This window comes from Crinia signifera, chromosome 3 (assembly GCF_055691185.1).
Source record: "Crinia signifera chromosome 3, ASM5569118v1, whole genome shotgun sequence".
Lineage (NCBI taxonomy): Eukaryota > Metazoa > Chordata > Amphibia > Anura > Myobatrachidae > Crinia > Crinia signifera.
In genome coordinates this window covers 315,769,686-315,790,551 of record NC_139219.1, presented here as the reverse complement: position 1 = coordinate 315,790,551, position 20,866 = coordinate 315,769,686, and the positions used below count along the sequence as shown (strand labels likewise).

Genomic DNA, 20,866 nt, shown 5'->3' with positions numbered 1-20,866 from the left:
GTTCTTACTGAGCATGTGTGTGAAAGAGAAGCACTGGTGCCAGCTAGTGACTAGTACATATATGTTACATGGGTCTATAGCCTGCAACCAAAACCCAGTTTTAGGTACATAAATCCAGGTGGCAATGAGAGGATCAGCTTCTCACAGAACCGGAGACAGCAATAAGATACCTGCTGTACTGTAAACATCGGTCTGATCCAAGCATTTGATGAGGCTTTTGGATATGAAAATAACTTTATTATCAGAGCTACATCTGACCCATCTGTTCAACAGGGTAACGCCCAGCATTTTTATGTTTAAACATCTCATTAATAATCAGACCATTGGTTCCTGGAGTCAAACTATTTCCTTCGATCAACAATGAAAAAATCCACACAATACAGTGGGTACCTAGTTTTACTATCCGCTATGTATTGCCCCTCCCTTCTATGCCAACGTCATACTGTACACACTACTGTATAGTTGTGAATTGCTGGCTCTTTTTGTACAGTTTCTTATACTCCTGACTAGTGATGCCAATCCCAGGGTAGTTTTTGAATCCCGGGATTCAGAACTGAAAAGCGCTCAATCCCAGGATTCCCTGGATCCAGGGATTGACCTCCCTAATAAAAAACACACCCTCGCACCCCCAAACCGGCCACATTTACTCACACAACCCGAATCAGGGCTGGCGGGAGCGACGATGCTTCTGCGGTGTGGCCGGCGGTCTGCGCAAAGTGACGTGGTCAGAGGTCACGCTGCGCAGACCGCCGGCCGCACACGGGATCAGCTAGGAAGCATCTGAGCGTGTACTCAGAGGTTTCCCAGCATTAGACCGCGCATGTATAGTCTAATCCCAATCTTAAAGCCAAATCCCGGGATCCCGCAGCACCCTCTCCCGGGATTGGCCACCTGACTCTTGACCCAATTTATCTACCCATGACGCAAAAATCAGAAACATCTGTGCTTTTCGAGATCTACAGCAGATGGCCCTATAGACACAGGTAAATTTACTAAAGCCTCAAAAAATGGGTGATTTCGCCCATAGCAACCAAACAGATTCTGTGATTTTTCGACTGCATTCTAAAAAATCTAAGCGGGTCAATCTGGACAACATCACGGTTTTTCATTTTTAGAAGCTTTAGTAAATTGACCTCACAGACTCCACGGGCCGCGGTCACAAGTGACCTTACTCCCAGCTACTGGAGCGCCTGCAGTAAATCAGGGTAATTCCTTGTCTGCTGATACTGAAAGAATGAAGTCCCGGTAGAATGGGGGCTGAACGACTGGCTCTGCCAACAGAAATAATTAGCGAACAGTAACTCTTGCAGAGTAGGACAAATATAGTCGCAATTAATCTCCTGCAAACTGTATAAATGAAGACTCCAAAGAGATGTAAAAATAACACGCCATTCATGTTTGCAGTGCAATTTGCATAAACCACGACGTAAAAGAAAATGTTCCGCTTAATATTTTTCTCATACGGCAGAGACGGTCAGACCACCAGCACCAACGCTCGCTCTGCTGTAAAATGTGCTTTGATGACTGCTTCCCGGCTCCTGTATCGCTCAGCAGACTAATTTGCAAACATATTTTCCCTCTATTAAAATACCATTTTTCCTTGATTTTTAAATTTTTTTAGACTTGGAATTACTACGTCTGCTTTAGTATTCATGGAAAAAGCAATGCGCACACAAACGCATACAAAATTTTTTTTAAAAAAAGATTCATTTTTGAAAAATGAATAAAAAAAAACATAATTGCAAAATAAAGTTAAATAAAAAAATTGCCCAGCGCCAGTCAGCGGTAGGATAATTGATTTGAACTGTGCAAACAAAATTGCTCATACGGTACATACATATCATTACCGTCTTACATTTCCAGTAACTAGCATTTCCAATATGGCCAAATAAAGCAATGAAGCGCATATTCATTCATTACTCAAGCGGGGCATGAAAGGTAAATAATGGGGCCTACACACGGGGTGATTTCAGGGTAAAAATGCCCCTACATCGCTCCATGTGTAGGGGCCAAAGCGATAGTGATGAGTGGTTCCGCGCACCGATATCGCTCGGTGATTAATACCCAGCATGCTGGATAAATTTAGTTAGACCGCCAGTCACCGGAGAACACTGGCCTGAACAGATCGCTCATCTACATTGCTCAGACTGCTCAACAATGTCGCCCTCTGAGCAGCGGCACAGAGAATTTAAAAATGATATTAAAAAAAAAAAATTTGTACGGCTGCTGATTGGCTGAGAAAACTCTCTTAGCCAATCAGTGCCCGCCCGAACAGGAGGTCCCTTATTGACTAACAGAGCTCTCTCAGCCATTAAGTGGGCGCCAAGTCTTTTGAATAGGATTTTTCAATTCTGCAACCCTCCGTCTGCACCTCCCTAGGCTTTAGAATTGTGCTATGCAACCAATACTACTCATCTGTAGTATTCTGCTAATGGGAGCAGACTGCATTGGCCAGGGGAGATACTGCTCCATCTGTGTATGATGGATATAATGTATAACAAGCCTTCCAATCATCAGAGCAGGATTCCCTGCAGTAACAGTACATATCAGGGATCACTATGAATTATAGATCAGGTACGGAGAGATGTGATTATTGTGGCTGATAGTTATGTGTGACATAGAGCCACGGGTCTCATCTTGCTACTGATAATACTAAGCCTTGATGTTCCTTTAGCGATGTGTCCATGTATTGAGGTAAGGCTCCTGAATAGGATGTCTGTGATGTCACTAGCTCTCCCTCTTGAGCAGCAGCAGCAGAATCAGGAGCAGAGTGCAGGCAGAAACATATGAGGTTTCGGTACTTGTTTCCTAGCACGGCGCCCGTCGGGTCCCATCGCATACCTTAACTTAAGGTATGCGATGGGACCCGACCGACCAGATTTTCGGGCTTTAAACACGTTTTTAACGCACTTTAAAAATCAGTCACATCGCATACCATTATAATGGCATGCGATGCGACCGACCCGATTTTTACATTGGAACCAATGTAAAAAGGGTCCCTGAGACCCGATTTTACATTGGACCCAATGTTAAATGCCCCCCAGACCCGATTTTTAATTGTAAACCCACCCTGATGGTTAATTATGTGAAATGCACCCCGATTGTTAACGCAATGCCACGATCAACGTGAACCCGAAGCGTGGCGAGCGCAGCGAGCCCGCGAGGGGCGGCGGGACGCGTCCTCAGACCTTTTCATACCCCCACTATCCACGTCGGCATGGAATTGAATTTATATAGTGTGGCGAGCGCAGCGAGCCACCGAGTCCGAAGCGTGGTGAGCGTAGCGAGCCCCGCAAGGGGACGCACAATACGTCTGAAGTAATGTGCTGCGCTCGCCATGCTTCGGGCGCGGTGGCTTGCTGCGCTCGCCACACTATTTGACATCAACTCCACGCCGACATGGATAGTGGGAGTATGAAAAGGTCAGAGGACGCGTACCGCCGCCCCTCGCGGGTTTGCCACGCTTCGTGGTTGACGTTGATAGTGGCGTTGCGTTAACAATGGGGGGAGCATACAATGAAAAATGGGGTCTGGGGGGCATTTAAAATTGGGGCCAATGTAAAATCGGGTCTCAGGGAACATTTAACATTGGTTCCAATGTAAAAATTGGGTCGGTCGGGTCAATCGCATCGCATGCGATGCGGTCGACCCGATTTTTTTCCGACCCCATTTAATTCAAGTACCGAGGTTTCATGAGTTACAGACAAAGCCACCCGACCAGAGGAGAGATAAGAGGATGAAAGATGGGTCAACTGCTATTAATTAAATCTAATATACCCCATTAGTTTAAGTTTAACACACATACTCCATACTTCCCAACATGACCCATTCCAGGAGGGACAAAATTCTCTCTGCCTAGACTTCCTTCTTAAGATATGATTGCCATTATCTGTGGTGAAACACCTTCCTTACCAACGAAACAATTCAGCACAGGTGACGCTAATCCTAAGAGGGAAGTCCAGGTAGAGACCATTGTGTCCCTCCTGGAATGGGCCATGTTGGGAGGTATGTACAATCTGATATAAGCAGTAAATAACCAGGTGAGGACATGACAACGTGGCGGATGATGCATTGGTCTCCTCTACCTTTTTCCTTTTCCTCTGTTTCGCCTTTGCAGACTCTGGTGTTTGCGCCCCATTGCCGAGAGGCCCTGCCTGGTTCTTGCCCATATGCTGTGGTCCGGATGATGGTGGTGTTGGCGTGGCAGGTGGGGTGTTCTCTGGAGTGTCTGGATTACTTTTCAATGGCGGAGCTTGGAAAAGAGGCTTTCAGAACAAAATACATAGCATTATTACAGAGTACAGTAATAACAGACACAGGCAGACACTGCATACGGCCCATTACCTCGCAGGGGTTATGGGTTTGTACGTAGGTAGCCGTCATGGCGTGGGAGAACGGGTCTCTGGACTTCGGGGACATGTCTTGTTTTACCAGGAGAGCCAAATCCACCAACTGGAATCAGAAATGTATGGGGTAGATCAGACCACTAGGTAACTGACTTCTAAACAAGAATAAATGGTTAATACTGTATATTTTCATTGTTTGCTGCTAGAACATATAACCCTGATACATTTACAGTCATCTATTTCTAGTAAGTCATGCGAGAGAAGCTCTTGTGTATGAACATGATCCTCAAACAGCGACATGTACGTCCTACATGAGTAAATGACCAATGATGAGCAAATAGCAAATCGTAGAATTCCCATTTACATCTGCAGTGTTATCATGACATCCAATATGTTACTCATTGACCCCAATGCGCCTCCGTCCTCCGCTTCTGTGGATCCAGGTCTTACAGTCTATCTACTAAGCATTGGAGAGTGATCAAGCGGACGTAGGTAAAGTGCCAACCAATCAGCGTGTAGCTGTCATTTTTCAAAGACAGCCTGTAATAGTGTTCATTCTAGCACCCGCCATATTTGAAAACCCCTGCAGTTCCTCTTCCCTGCATGGGGTGTCGCTGTCTGCTGTGGTGTTTCTAGCACTGGTCTGGTTTGCATATCAGTGCTGATATACAGACCACACTGTGCTAGAAGCACTATAGCAGACAGCGACACCCCAGGCAGGGAAGAGGAACTGCAGGGGTTTTCAAAGATGGCGGGTGCTAGAATGAACACTATGTAACATGGCAGTTGGGAACAGATCAACTGGTGCATTCTCACTCTCCAAGGCGGAGTACGTAGATCCCATGGATTTGGCATACATGGGCGACAATACCTAGGTCAGCCACTAATGGTCGACAGCCACATGGTCGACATTGACCGAAGGTCATCATGAACACGGGCGGCATGAATTATTCACGTTTTTTTTTTTTTGTGTCGTCATGGACACATTTTAAGTGTACCACGTCCCATCGCATGGATTGCTGCGCTCGCCATGCTTCAGACGCAGTCCCTCGCTGCGCTCAACACACTAATATACTCGCCATCCATGTCCGCTGGGATGGTAAAGTATGAACACCTTTTCCTGTGTCAATCATGTTCATGTCGACCTTTTGCTTGTGTCAACTGTATGTCAATGCCAATCCACTATCTGTCCATTCTTAGGTGTTGACCTAGTCACTGTCAACCATTGGTGCTCGACCAAGCCGTTTAGTTTGACGGTGAGTCAAACTAAATATTGTTGACCCATCGACCAGAAACTGACGCCATAACCCATACACTATACAGCATGACCTGTACAGGGTATGGGTCATTGGGTCGACCCATATTAGGTCCGACATGCAGTGGGTCGACCACTGAAGGTTGACATGGCTTAGGTTGACACAAGCATTAGGTCAACAATGGCAAAGTCGACAGTCAAAAGTTCGACATGAGTTTTTCACGTTTTTTGTGTCCCGAATGTTGACATAGTCGACATGATACTGATAAAAGTGTACCGCCTCTGCTCGCCATGCTTTGGCGGCTCTTTTATTCTCCCACCGTGCTGAAGTGGATGGCAGGGCACGAAATACCGCCTGTGAGCACGTCTGTTAAAAAAAACCCATCATGTTGACCTTTTGACTATATTGCTTGTGTCGATGTTTCAACCCTTTCGACCTTAGCCATGTCAACCTATTTCACATATCGACCAATGCCATGTCGACCTTCAGTGATCGACACAATGCAGGTCACCCTAAATAGGGTCAACCTAATGACCAAATCTCCCAGTACAAGCCCGCGACCTCCACCTCATCCCCCAGGCAGCTTGCACCCTAGATATGCTACCGTCACTGTTGACCATTAGTGGTCGACCCTTTGATTGGCTCCCGGTTACAAAGACTCTAACCAATGATCTTGCAGCAATACAATGGCCTTCATTTTCTATGGCTCCTCTTTTGGAATATTACCCATATCCTACAATCCTATGTTGTACCTCATGTCCTGCTGATGGAACATTTGATAGGCTCAGCACAACGTATAATGGGAAGATCCTAAGTGGCTGCATCGTCCAGCAGACACCGGGAATTTTCCTTTTGTCTTCTTTGTAAATGAATATTTTATCCCGATTCCCCACCGAGTGGTTCGCTACCCACCTGCAAATCATTTGGTTAGATACTGGAATCTGAAGATCCACTTACCTGAGCCACGATTTCATAGGCCAGATACGAGAGAATCTCCATGGCGACTGCGTTGGGTTTGATCTCCATGCTGCTGCAGTCCAACCAGTCCCGGAATTTGGAGGCCTTTTTTGCTGTTGGATAGAAACAATGAGACATACATTCTATCAGGAGACTCATTTATATCTAAAAAGCTAGGGCTATCCGGGATTCAAACAGCGTGGCACAAACACAGTGACGCCTTACGAGTTTCGCAGCGATCTGCTGCTTTTTCAAAGGTCAAAAGCAGCAGATCGCTGTGAAACACATAAAGTGTCATTGTGTTTGTGTCACGCTGTTTGCATCCTGGATAGCCCACACTTTCTTCCATTGAGTACCATCCACGGAAAACCAACCACCAGGGAGCGCATCACCCATGCTCCCCCACCATCAGGGACTAACTTAACCATCTAGGAAAATTGTCTATACAAGAATAGTCCCTTGGGTATCCAGATATCATCTAATTCGATTTTGGCAAAAAGGAATCTTCTTGGAGGAACGTCACATCCTTAACGGGCCAACTCAACATCCACTCCAATTTGGCAAAATAACTCTTCTTGGAGGAACGCCACCTCCTCAAGGGCCGACAAGACAACATCCACTCCACTCTTAAAGGACTGACACCACACTTTATGATTACCATGTCCATTCTTCCTTCATCGAATAATAACAATCTAAAAAGGGACCTCCCCAGTATTGGTGGACTCAGTTGGCAACTATCCATTTTTCAGTTTTATTTTTTGCAACAGTAGAAAACAAGTGCACACCACATTGGTTTATCATAAATAGAAGGGGTTTGGGTATACACCTAATATTAGGTACGTTTTTATGAAAAAGTCTAATAAAAGACATTGTGGGTAAGGAGTGCGCCCCATTTGAAACGGATTTCTTTTCTTTCCTCTTGTTTACATTTATCATAAATAGGTCTATTAATTGTGTTTTTATCAATTGTTCTCATTTAGTATATTAAATCAGCTATTTTATTTCCACTTGTTTGTTATTTTGTAAGTGCAGTCTTATCCTTCCTGTATACTTTTGCCCTATACATCTGGCATGTAAGATCTAATGCTTGTGTCATGTGAAGGAGACTTTGGGCGGTATTCAATGAGGCTGATTCGCCAGGTTTTTATGGCGATTTTGTGCTGTAAGGCGAATTTCTGACTAAAGCGGTGAATCACCCTATTCAATGACCAGATGGCGAATACATTTCAAGGTTTTTTTCGCCATGATTCACCGAGTAGCAATCGCTATCTTTTTATGGTGAAGTGGAATGTGAACTTTTAAAATAAAGTGTTTTGTTTTTTACAATTGGTATAAAAAAATCAGGAATTTTATTCTGAGGAGGGGCATGCTTTACAGCACATGAATATATATTTAATTTAAAAAAAAATATATATATATTTTTTTTTACACAGACCAGCCAGCAGGGGGCCGGAGCCGAGCTGCTCATTAGATATTTATATATTCACTTACATATGCATTATCGGGTGTAGTGAATATACCCGGTCCCCTACTGGCACCCCCGGGGGGCAGCCTGTGCTGCCTGGCACCCGGGGAGCCCACCTCCCCCCCACAAACGTTCTGGGGCAGGCAGGGAGACTTCCATCTCCCTGCCTGCCACCGTCCTCAGGCTCCCTGCGGCGTCCGCCGCAGGAGCTCAAATTCGCCGATCAGGGGCAGCGAGCCCCTGACTCGTTGAATACCGGAGCCAGCGAGGCTCTGGAACGCGGCGGGCAGTGGCGAATGTGCAGCGAATCCTAAACAGGATTCGCTGCACGTCGCCAGTATTCACATTGAATACTGCCCTTTGGGTTTAGGTTGCCCGGCTGGCGCTGTAGCACAATGTACATAAAGTAATGGTTCCATCAGTAGGTTACATTGGCACAGCCATCTGGCAGTCACCTTAATATATTTAACCCCCCCCCCCCCATAGAATATCGGGATGGGTGATATCTAACAAGCATGGAATAAATGAGACCTTAGTTTTATTCCTCAGTTGTCACCTGCAAGATGCCGCCCCCCCCCCAGTTCTGGTGCCGCCCCCTCAGCCTATTGGTTAATCAGGCACTGCTCTGGGCACCTATCACTGCATTCCCCTGGTAGGCCTTTCATGCCCCAAGTCCAGCACTCTATTAGACTGATTTCCTAAAAGTTGAGCACTGTATAAAATTTACCAAGGTTTTAGGCGCCCTCATATATTTGCACGGAACTCCAAATGTTAGGAATACCCTTTGTGCCCCCAAACCCCCACCAATCTGGTCATCTACATCCTAGTGAGGGAGACTTTTGTTACTACAGACTGAGTTACAGCAGTGATCTCTGTCTCGCACACGTGTACAAGTCTCTGCAGTGTAAATGAACGCAACAATAAAACACATTTATGGCCTCACACAACAGGTGTGAAGTAAACCATTCATCTTAATTGGGTGCTAACATCCCGTGCCGAGTCTGGGTCACTTAATGCCGGCCCCATTAAACCAGCAGCCATAGCTCGAGCCAGGGCGACGTCATTCATGGCACGGTTGTCTTGCTTAGGATGAGCACTGTAGATGGGACATTGATAATTAATGAGGTGACTGACAATCTTCACACAGGCACTTAGTGATGAGGAGGAATATACAACAGATAGGCACCCGGGAGGGCAGGGGAGAAATGTCAGCCAGAATACAGCTACCATCGGAACACTGGTAACTTATCCACAATTTTACAGAAGAACTGGATTTATATATTGGGAAAATGTTACACATGTGCTACTATAGACAATGATGGGTGTATATGGCCAGACAGAGGAGTGTCTAAGCACCCTTATCTGTCCTTGAATATAATAATAATAATAATAATAATAATAATAATAATAATAAATACACAAAAATATGATAAATGGAAATGATTAAAAAGTATCTATATATAAAAGGCTAACTTCTCCTCACCTCTATGAGGTGAAGTATTGCCAGTGACCACTAGAGGCCCCTCGACGGACCAAATTACTCCTTTGTGTGCTAAAAGATGTCATAGCAGAAAGTGAAAGCATTTTTTGCTGGGACACTGATCTGATTCAAACTTGCTGGATATGGGGTTAGGGAGCTGTGAAGACAGAGATTGGAGGTAGGAGCAGAGAGGGACTGGGGGTGGGGGTGGAGAGTTTGCGGGCTTTTTAGCTGTCACAGCTCAAATTGAAAAAAAAACAACCGGTCACAGCTCAAAGGGAAAGTACATTGCAGAAGCATTTTGATGGGTTTTTAACTATTGTTTAAAAAAAATTGGGGGGAGTTTCCCTGAACTTTGGAAACCGTAATCTAATCTCCTGGTCCCTGCACCCCAGGATTACACATTGGTCCTCCCCCTCCAGGCCCCCAATATACTATGGCTACTGAGTGACAGGTGTTTATCTATCAGGGCGGGATTAAGAGCCTCGTTAGACCTTGGCACAGTCTATATGATAAAAGGGGCCTTGCTCCCAAAAATAAGCATCTATGGAATTTATTAGACACTAAAGCATATGGGTACATTGACTAAACTTGTAAAAATGAAAAAATTGGTGTTGTTGCTAATAGGAACCAATCTGTCATATCTCTATTGCATCCTACAAAACAGTTTTGATTGGTTGCTATGGGCAAAATCATCTCTTTTCATTTTTAGAAGCTTTAGTAAATTGACCCCATAATTAATCAATCTATATATATTTACATATAGATATCTCTCTATTTCTCTCTCAATATATTAGGCTAAATCCTTCTCACCTTTTTGAGGTGAAGTACCATCAGTGACCACTAGAGGCCACTCAATGGACCAAATTACTCCTTAACAGAAAGTGAAACCAAAATGATCTGTTTCAAATGTCCTGGATATGGACAGAGGAAGTTGTGAAGACAGACCGGAGGTAGGAGCAGATAAGCCGTAATTTTTAAAGGGGTAAACACTTACAATTCAAAACCTTACCTTGGTGATTGCCCCTTTAAAAAAAAGTCCCGCGTTCCTCCGTCATCCCGCACTGCCACCGGACTCGGGTTGCATTAAAGTATGCCCATAGTGTCTATTAATGAGCTATTTTCTGGCACAAGATTGATGTCGTATCTGCCGAATGTAGATCCTGCGTATTTACCGTGAACATTGCAGGACTTTTTGCGTTTGGGAAGTGTCCTTAGCTTTTGTGCACTACAATTACACATGTCTCAAACGGGACAGAGGCCACCGTGCGGTGGAACGGTCATGTAACGCTGACCACAGCCACCAGTCTTTGGCATGTACCCAAAATACTGCATCCAACAGAGATACAATGCACAGGTCTTATCAACCGTGCCTATGGCCAGGGGTAACAGCGAGGACACAAAGCTGGCGTTATAATCAGCTATTTCTGTTCCCCCTGTCCCTCCATAGCTCAGCAGTTTCATTCTTGTATATTTACTTATTCGGAGTCTTGATTATAATTTTTAGGTTTAAAAATGGCTTTATCGCAAACCTCTCATTTACTGGGATCGCTGTGATCTGAAGTACAAGTCACTTAATGTCTTGCAGATGCACCCAGCTACAGAGTGTCTCAGCTGCGCTGCGGAGGCGGAATTACATTTACAACAAAAATAAAATACTTGGGGAAAAAAAAAAGTTTTGTTTAAAAACAAAAAACAAAACCCCAACGGTTTGCGATGTTATCTTGGACTGTCCATAAGAAAAAACTAAACAATTATAAATGGCCCAAATGTGTCATTAATGAGTTATTTTCTTTACCGCTAACGCTGTGACCCGTAATCACTGTCACAATTCCCTTGGATGGTCGGACTCCCCTGATCTGAAACTCATTACGTTCCTGCCCACAATGTATTTCTAGGAACTCAACGCTGGAAAAAACCTCACTCAGTCATTGTGCTAATAGTCACAGCTGCTAATTTGGGAATCTATTCCGGTCAGTTAATAGAATACAACTGGGTCCTATGGAGATACACGTTACCCTGGTGTTATACACGTTATGGTTGGATTGGTAAGCTGCGAAGATCAAACAGCCTCTGCCACCGAATCCCCTTGTTTATATGCAAGGGGATGTGTAACGAATAAACTTCCCCACGCAAGTTTAAATTTGGGTTTTTTGTTTGCTATGTACGGCGCTGCGGACACTTTGTGGCGCCTTATAAATAAACAAACTACTACTACAAGTCGCCGCCGCCGCAGCAGGAGAAATCAGTCAGTGGGGACTTTTTATCACTAATAAAATTCAGTTCCCACTGACTTTTATTTGGGAAGTGAGGAATAATCATTCGATGGTCGACGATCATCGAATGATTCCTCCTGCTGCGGCGGCAGCGACTTGTAGTAGTAGTTCGTTTATTTAGAAGGCGCCACAAAGTGTCCGCAGCGCCGTACATAGCAAACAAAAAACACTAATTGCGACTTGCGAGAGGAAGTTTATTCGTTACACATCCCCTTGCATATAAACGAGGGGATTGGGTGGCAGAGGCTGTTTGATCTTCGCAGCTTACCGATCCAACCATAACGTGTATAACACCAGGGTAACGTGTATCTCCATAGGACCCAGTTGTTATTAAGACTGGGCGGGCAACTGTCCTGTGACATCAATCACTCGCCCCCGGCACACATCGTCCCGTCTGCAAAGGATTGGGTCTGACAGCGACGAAGACGGCGTTCCCATGGGTACGTGGACAGGACGATGTGTGCCGGGACGTCAGCCGTCCCGCCCTTGGCACACATTGTCCCATCCACGTACCCATGTGAATGCCATCCTCGCCGCTCTCAGACACTGGCCCGCCCCAATCCTTGCAAACGGTTCATCAATTTTGCAAGTCACTGAAGCCGTTCACAAAGGGGAGCTGTACATGTGCGTAATACAGTATACCATGCGCAGTTCCCTAAACATCGGGGCGAGGACGGACTCGCATTAATGCGAGTAGATCAGAATGACCGCCTTTATCTGAACATGGTTCTTATTTAGCATAACAGGAAAAGGTCTTCTCACCATGTTTAAAAGGTGCAGCCAGCGTTGTAACTCTACGTCCAGGCCGCCACTACAACCAGCAGCCGCTTCCCAGCTAATCAGGTGAAAGCGCGGCTTATACATTTTACACCTGCATTATAGACCCATATGTACTAAACAATTGGATGCAGGAGCGATATCGTCGTAGCACATACACACTGAACGATAGCGTTTAGTGATGCTCCCAGCATGCACTGTAAGCTCCTTGGAGCAGGGCCCTTATCCCTCCTGTTCACACAGCTCTCTTCTCTCACGCTTCCTTTACAGCTCTCTCCTACTCAGCGTCCATTCTCACTCCTAACCGTGCATCTCTACCAATGCCAGACGCCCCTGGTAGTACGCGTACATCTCCTCCGCTTCCCTACATCTCAGCTGTGTTGTGTACTGAGAACTCTGCTGCTAATTGTTACCTGTGCTCTGTTTTAGTTCTTCAGTTACTGTTATGTTTAGTTCTGTGCACCATGTATTGTTCTAATGTGTGCCCTATGTACGGCGCTGCCAACCACTTGTGGCTCCTTATAAATACAATGTAAGGACAATAGCTTGCAATGATATCACCATCCCAGAGTCCCATCAAGGTACAGGAAGGTTACATACTGTATATATATATAGAAGATACATGTTTGTAAATGGTCAGGTACTTACAGAAGCTCAGCTGCCGGCTCTCACAGAATTCTGCGTACTGTGCGGAGTCCATGCTCCGAGTCTGCTTATCGGCTCTCTGTACAGAAGACAAGAGACACAGGCAGCTCAAAGAGAGTATACAATCCATCTATTGTATATTGCACTGTACAACTGTAATTCATAGCAATATAAATGCATTGTACTGTAATTCATAATTCGCTCATCTACGTATTGTTCGGGCGCTGCAGAACTCTTGTGGCTCCGTATAAACAAACAATAATAACAATAATATACCAGTTAATGATGGTGAAAATACCGCTCAATTTAATTATTATTTATTTATTACCAGTTTCTTATATAGCGCACACATATTCCGTAGCGCTGTACAGAGAATGTTTGTACACTCACATCAGTCCCTGCCCCAGTGGAGCTTACAATCTATGAGCTGTATTAGATTCTGATTGGATGGCACTGTATTATATGATCATTGGCTCTGGGATGCATTCAGGGCTGCCACTAGGAATTTTGGGACCCGGCACTGATTTCCACCCCCCCCTTTCACTTACCGCCCAACTCCTGCTCCCTCATGCCCTCCTACTGAACCCAGCAGGTCTCAAAGCATAGGCTTCTTCAATGCAGGACACCAGCAGCCAGTTAAAAAGCAGCACCGGCTGGTGAGCCAATCAAAGCTTGTTGTGTACCGAAAGCTGCTCTGATTGGCTAATGGTACACATGCTCTGATTGGCTCAAAAGCCGGTGCAGCATTTTACTTGGCCACCGGCATCCTGCATTGAAGAAGCTTCGTGCTTCGTTCAGTACACCGAGTGCAGCGCAGACAGCACATCGGAGGCAGTCGGGGGGGGGGGGGGGGGGAGTTGCGGTGGGCAAAATGAGCTGCCTGGGCCCTTTCAGAGGCCGGGGCCCGGGGCAGCTGTATGCATTATATGATCATTGGCTGGGATCTGTAAAATTATAGTCATTGTATATTATCACTGGTATACAGGTATTATTAAACTATTATTTATATTTATTTATATATATATATATATATACACACACATATTGTGACAAGGAATGACATATGCTGGATATAGATGAAGTCTGGGTCTTTATTTTGTAGCAGGTAAACAGCATACCAGGTTAACAGCTCGGCAAGCAAGGTTACAGCATAGCAGGGTTTTCCACAGATTTTAAAGTCAGAATAAATTTCAAAGCACCTAACATAATATTACATTACCGACCTATCACCCAGCCGCTTTACAGCATTGGGAGCAATGACCTCCTGCCCTAGATACACATATAACAGGAAGTAGCAGGTGCTGCTAATCAGCCCAACCTTGATGACATCAGTTTAGGAAACCTTGGACTGGATCTAATTTCCTGCTAAAACTTGGACTGGATCTTCCAGTGGTGCCTTTCTCATTTTAAAATAATGCTAGATCCTTAGGTCCTCAGTACCTAAGGCAGGGTCCAGAAGAAAAGAGGTGGCACGCCGCGGATTTTATGGTGAACCTGAGTTTTTAATTACAAATCAATCATCATCCTCAATGTTTCAAGACATATGAAGTAAAGACCTGTTTTCTTCTGGACCCTGCCATAGGTACTGATGATCTAAGCATGTATATATATATACATATATATATATATATATATTATATATACACACACAGTATATACACAAACACATACTAGTAAGCCCGCTCGAAGCAAAAGTTTTGCCTACAACCACACAATTTACTGCTAAATAATGCACAAACTAAAATGAACCAGGGGAAAACAGGTTTGCCAATATGTGTGAGTCCATGTTTGTGTTAACGACTTTCATTTGCTTCTAAATGTTTAAAACCATAAGATGTTTTCAGAGTAAATAAGAACCAAGGTGGAATATTACCAAGCAAAAGAAATAATAATTTAAAAAACAGCATCGCTGGAGGATTTATTTGCCTCCCTCGGCCTGCCCTCCAGGATACAGCCATATTTTCCCCTACGTTTGACTTGGACACAGATCAGATGGCGCATTATTCGGAGAGGAACTGTAGCATCTTCTGACCAATGTCCCATGATATTACACGCGTTTCTACATTGAGACACAGCGACAGTCTCTCACTCTCTCCAATGGAATCTGGCCCTGGTCAGGCTTTCCAAATGTGTCAGGTCTAGTTACAGAGAACATTACCAGCTATCTACTGTGAGGAATCGCCAGCACAGACAGACTGCTGGCTACAGACACTGTCGGGCAGATGTATTAAGCCTTGTGAAGTGATAAAGTAGTGATTAAGTACCGGCCAATCAGCTCCCAACTGTTAATTTATAGGCTGGGTTTGAAAAATGACAGGAGTTGATTGGCTGCTGCATTATCACCTTCTCCTTTATCACTTCTCCAGGCTAGATACGTCTACCTCTGTGTGTATCATCTTCACACCACTACAGTATATTAGATGCTGTAGGCTTAAATGGTCTGATAAAGGAAGGGGGTTACTGGTATTAATTATTATAATTAACATTTACTTTATATTATTTAGCACCTTCTAGGAGATAATAGATAGCATCTGATTGGTTGCCCATAGAACTCCCAAATTTAGTAAATTCCCCCCTAGGTCTCTTATGCAGACAATTCCAGAAAGCAGATAGCCAAATACCTGCTATCAGTAATTGCGGGCAGTTCGATACCGAGACTCGCTCAAAGCTCTGTCCAGGAACTGCATTGATAATTGTTGGCTGGGGAGATAACATAAGACTTAATAGCTATATTTAATAAAGTCATCTTAAACAAGACACGTTGAAGCACTAGCAGATCTACCGAAAATTCTAACTATTCTTGTGCATTTGGTAAGACTGAGCTACTGGCTGGAAAACCACAGCATCATGGCCTTCAGCATCTACAGGTACATGCTAGAGCAGTGGTGGACAATCCTGTCCTCGTGATCCACCAACAGTTCATGTGTCTCAGGTAACCTGCAGCAGGTTTGCTAATGTGACTGATAGTAATGACTACAGCTGTGCACCAGCTACCGGTAGGTGGTGTGGGGAATGTGACAGTTAGTAATGACTGTGCACCAGCTAGGTGATCTGGGGAATGTGACAGTTAGTAATGACTACACCTCTGCAGCAGCTAGGTGGTCTGAGGAACGTTACAGTTAGTAATGATTTCACCAGCTAGGTGATCTGGGGAATGTGACAGTTAGTAATGACTACACCTCTGCAGCAGCTAGGTGGTCTGAGGAACGTTACAGTTAGTAATGATTACACCAGCTAGGTGATCTGGGAAATGTGACAGTTAGTAATGGCTATAGCTGTGCACCAGCTAGGTGATTTGGGTTATGACACAGTTAGTAATGACTACAGCTGTGAACCAGCTACGTCGATCCTTTCAGATATCGAAAAGGGACATATTTAACAACAATAGACTTAAAAGATGCCTACCTGCAATTCCAATATTCGTAGGACACCAAAAATACCTGCGATTTTGTTTAAGAGGAGCTACCTACCAGTTCACGTCACATTCAGCCTGTCAACGTCACCCAGAACTTTTACAAAGATATTAGTAGTGCTAGTGGCCACCTCAGAAGACAGGAGGTGTCGATTTGGCCGTACTTGGACGGTCTGCTCATTATCTCACAAATGGAAGCAGGGGCGATTCAGCATACAAAGCTGGTTCTAGATTACCTGAAGTGGCACAGATGGTTAATAAATTACCAAAAAAGTCACCTCGAGCCTTCACAAAGGGTAAAGTATCTGGGAGTTATTCTGGACACAAGTTCCGTGCTAATAAAGCTAACGGAGGACAGATGCTTAAGATTAAGCAAAGAAATAAGGAAATTTATAGGAAAAAAAGTCGTCCTTTCAGAAGAATGCTTGCGAATATTAGGTCTCATGTCAGCTCCGTTAGACACTCACATGCGGTCCCTGCAAAACTGTTTTCTAGGACAATGGGACGGAGATGGCAAGAACCCAAAGCAGAAAATTTGGTTATCAAAAGCGGCAACAGCAGACCTCAAATGGTGGAGCAGCTCGGAAAGATTGAGCCGGGGAAGATTCTTTGCAGCAGGCATACAAATTACGGTGACTACAGACGCCAGCAAAACAGCTTTGGGGGCTGTGTGCGAGCAATGGACAGCACAAGGAGAATGGAGCGCAGAGATGAGTCAAGTCGACTCGAATAGAAGGGAAATGAGGGCAGTGATGATGGCATGCCTAAAGTTTCAGAGTCATTTAATAAACAAGGAGGTTGTGATAAGGTAAGACAACCATTCTGTCGTGACATATATATAAACAAGCGAGGGGGAACAAGAAGCAGGACACTAATGTTAGAGGCGACGAAAGTTCTTCAACATCATGTCAAGAGTCTCACTGCAGTCTTTATCTCCGGCAAAGAGAATCAGATAGCGGACACCTTAAGCAGAAACATAACAGCACCAGGAGAGTGGGAGCTCTCCCCAGAAATATTTACAACACTCATAAGAAGATGGGGTCTGCCACAGGTGGTTTTGATGGCGACAGGGAAAAACGCGAAGGTGCCACTCTACATTTCCAGACATTGGGAGCCATGGTCATGGAAAACGGATGCATTGACAGCAGTTTGAGAGGTAGACCTGGCATATGTGTTTCCACCGTTCGCAGTCATTCACAGACTACTAAGCAAAATAAGGAAGGAGAGAGCCACGGTGATCGCGGTACTACCATACTGGCCAAGGAGGGCCTGGTTTGTCAAACTGACGCAGATGGCGGTAGAGGGACAGTGGACATTGCCGTATCACAAAGACCTAATTCAGCAAGGCTGTTATTATCAAAAACAACCAGACAGCTGGAAGCTAACGGCCTGGTGGCTGAGGCCTGGACATTAAAGAAAAAGGGATTCTCCGAGAAGGTGGTTAGTACTCTGTTAAAAGCGAGGGTACTTGTTTCCTATCTGGGCGCCCATCGCGGGCATCGCGGGTACATCGTATGCCATTATAATGACATGCGATGCGACTGACGCGATTACCGCGATTTTACATAGGGACCAATGTTAAATGTCCCAATTGACCCGCGATGACCGCGATTTACCATAGGAAACAATGTTAAATGGATCAATTTCCCCAAATTATCATAGGGAACAATGGGAAATGGGGCAAAAACACCCCTGAACATAAAAATGTCCCCCCAAAAGTTGTTGACGCCACCCCGCCATCAACGTGAACCCGAAGCGTGGCGAGCGCAGCGAGCCCGCGAGGGGCGGCGGTACGCATCCTCCGACCTTTTCATGCCCTACTATCCACTAGGGCGTGGAGTGAGAACAGAATAGTGTGGCGAGCGCAGCGAGCCACCGAGCCCGAAGCGTGGCGAGCGCAGCGAGCCCCGCGAGGGGACACGGATACCTTCACAGTTATATGCGTCCCCTCGCGGGCTTCCCAGGTGTCCATGGCGACGCGGACACCTGGGAAGCCCGCGAAGGGACGCGTTTACCTGTGAAGGTATCCGCGTCCGCTCGCCACGCTTCGGGTTCACGTTGATGGCGGGGTGGCGTCAACAACTTTTGGGGGGACATTTTTATGTTCAGGGGTGTTTTTGCCCCATTTCCCATTGTTCCCTATGATAATTTGGGGAAATTGATCCATTTAACATTGTTTCCTATGGTAAATCGCGGTCATCGCGGGTAAATTGAGGCATTTAACATTGTTCTCTATGGGAAAATCGCGGGCATCTCGTCTGGCCCATCGCAGCCGATAAAAAATCCCACGCCCACGATGGCCCCGATTTTACCCCCGATGCCCGCGATTGAAATCGTGGGCGCCCAGATAGGAAACAAGTACCAAAGCGAGAAAATCTTCAACATCGAACATGTACTACAGAATATATAAAAAGTATGTTTATTTTTGTAAGTCAGGCAACAGGAATGAGAAACTGATAACTACAATTCTTGAGTTTCTACAAACAGGGTTAAAGAAGAATCTTTCAGCAAGCTCGCTAAGGGTGCAGATATCGGCTCAATGCTGGATATGAAAGTTGCAGACAACAAATATATACAAAGGTTTGTGCAGGCAATTAAAAGGATCAAACCGGTGTTCCATAATCTTTTGGCCCCCATGGGACCTTAACATGGTTCTAAATGCATTGACTGAAGCCCCTTTTGAGCCTCTAGAGCAGGGGTCCTCAAACTTTTTAAATAGGGGGCCAGTTCACTGTCGCTCAGACTGTTGGAGGGCCGGACTATAGTAAAAACAGAATCTATGAACAAATTCCTATGCACGCTGCATACAGATGGAGCCAGGCTTTTTATGAGTTTGATCCTCACCTTCTGCTGCGGCTCCCAGCTTGCTTGATGCTTCATGTGGCAGCGGTCCCCGACTCCCCGTCCACCCCTCCAACAGCCTGCTGCTCCTACTTGTTTCACAGACGCCTGGGCGGGCGGTGTCATCGTCATGACGTCCACACCCAGCGTCTGAGGCATCAGAGGGAACCTACTCCACATAGACCTGGAGGCCGGCGGCCATGTTCCTGTAGCCATGGCCATGTTTTAAAAGCCTACAGGAACATGACCGCCGACAGTGGAGGAGAAGGTGAGGGACCGCAGCCCGCAGCACTACTTTTAGAGCTGCTTCCGCTCTGATTTTGCCATAACCCGGCGGGCCGCATAAACATCCTCAGCGGGCCGCATCTGGCCCACGGGCCGTAGTTTGAGGATCCCTGCTCTAGAGGAAGTGTCGTTGAAGTATCTTACAATCAAGGTGGTATTTTTGGTAGTGATTACCTCTGCAAGGAGGGTGTCAGAGTTACAGGCCCTGTGGGCAGAAGAGCCTTTCCTTAACTTTTTTGAAGACAAAGCGGTCTTGAGGACGAATCCTCATTTCTTGCCAAAGGTGGTTTCAAAATTCCATATAAACCAGGAGATAATTCTGCCATCTTTTTGTGTGAATCCTACAAACACCAAAGAGGCAAGACTTCACAATTTGGATGTGAATAGGGCACTGAAGATCTACATAGAGAGGTCAGAGTCTTGGAGGACATCAAAAAAGCGGTTTGTACTGACGGAAGGTACAAAGAGGGGTTTAGGAGCTACAAAAATGACTATATCCAGATGGATAAAAACATGTATCCTTGAGGCTTATAAAGTTAGGAAGTTGGAGCCTCCAGTAGGACTTAAGGCGCATTCAACAAGAGCCATGGCGGCATCTTGGGCGGAAAAAGGGGCAGCATCATTAGCAGAAGTTTACAAAGCATGCTGGTCATACATTCACCAAGCATTACAGTGTGGATGTGCTTGCTTCTGAAGATGCTAGACTCGGAAGAAAGATCCTTAGCACAGTAGTTTAAAAAAAAAAAGGAAAAAAGGAGAGAAAGAAGCAATTCTGCATATACAGAGAATCAGAAGGTGGAAATAACCTGTATCCTTTCAAATATTCATAATATAATTATAGGTATCCGCCCAGTGAGCTAACTGCTAGGGTATACACAGAAGTATGCTGCCACGGGGAGGTAGAGGAAAGTACAGATCATTACCTGCTAATAGGCTTTTCTCTACTCCACCATGGCAGCCGGTTTCCCAGCCCAGAGGAGTACGGGTATTGGGTGTGTATGTATTATTTGTTAGGATTTGTTATAAAGCTTGAAAATTTAAGACACAGAGCCTTAGGGGGGGGGGGGGGGCTGTCCTTCTATAGGGGCATGGTCTTTGTTTCCTTTCCAGATATCTACCCAAGAGG

The 20,866-nt window shown here is 45.3% G+C and overlaps 1 protein-coding gene across 3 annotated transcripts in view; it reads right to left on the bottom strand.

Moving 5' to 3' along the window:
• The window catches only part of SUPT3H (SPT3 homolog, SAGA and STAGA complex component), a 357,423-nt gene that overhangs the window by 56,835 nt on the left and 279,722 nt on the right, over positions 1 to 20,866 (bottom strand). For all 3 annotated transcript variants that reach the window (XM_083178691.1, XM_083178692.1, XM_083178693.1), the window contains 4 exons: positions 13,206 to 13,281; positions 6,560 to 6,672; positions 4,345 to 4,452; positions 4,086 to 4,265 (listed from right to left, as the gene is read on the bottom strand). In XM_083178691.1, the coding sequence (XP_083034817.1) occupies positions 4,086 to 4,265; positions 4,345 to 4,452; positions 6,560 to 6,672; positions 13,206 to 13,281 (477 nt within the window). The remainder of the gene's footprint in view (positions 1 to 4,085; positions 4,266 to 4,344; positions 4,453 to 6,559; positions 6,673 to 13,205; positions 13,282 to 20,866) is intronic.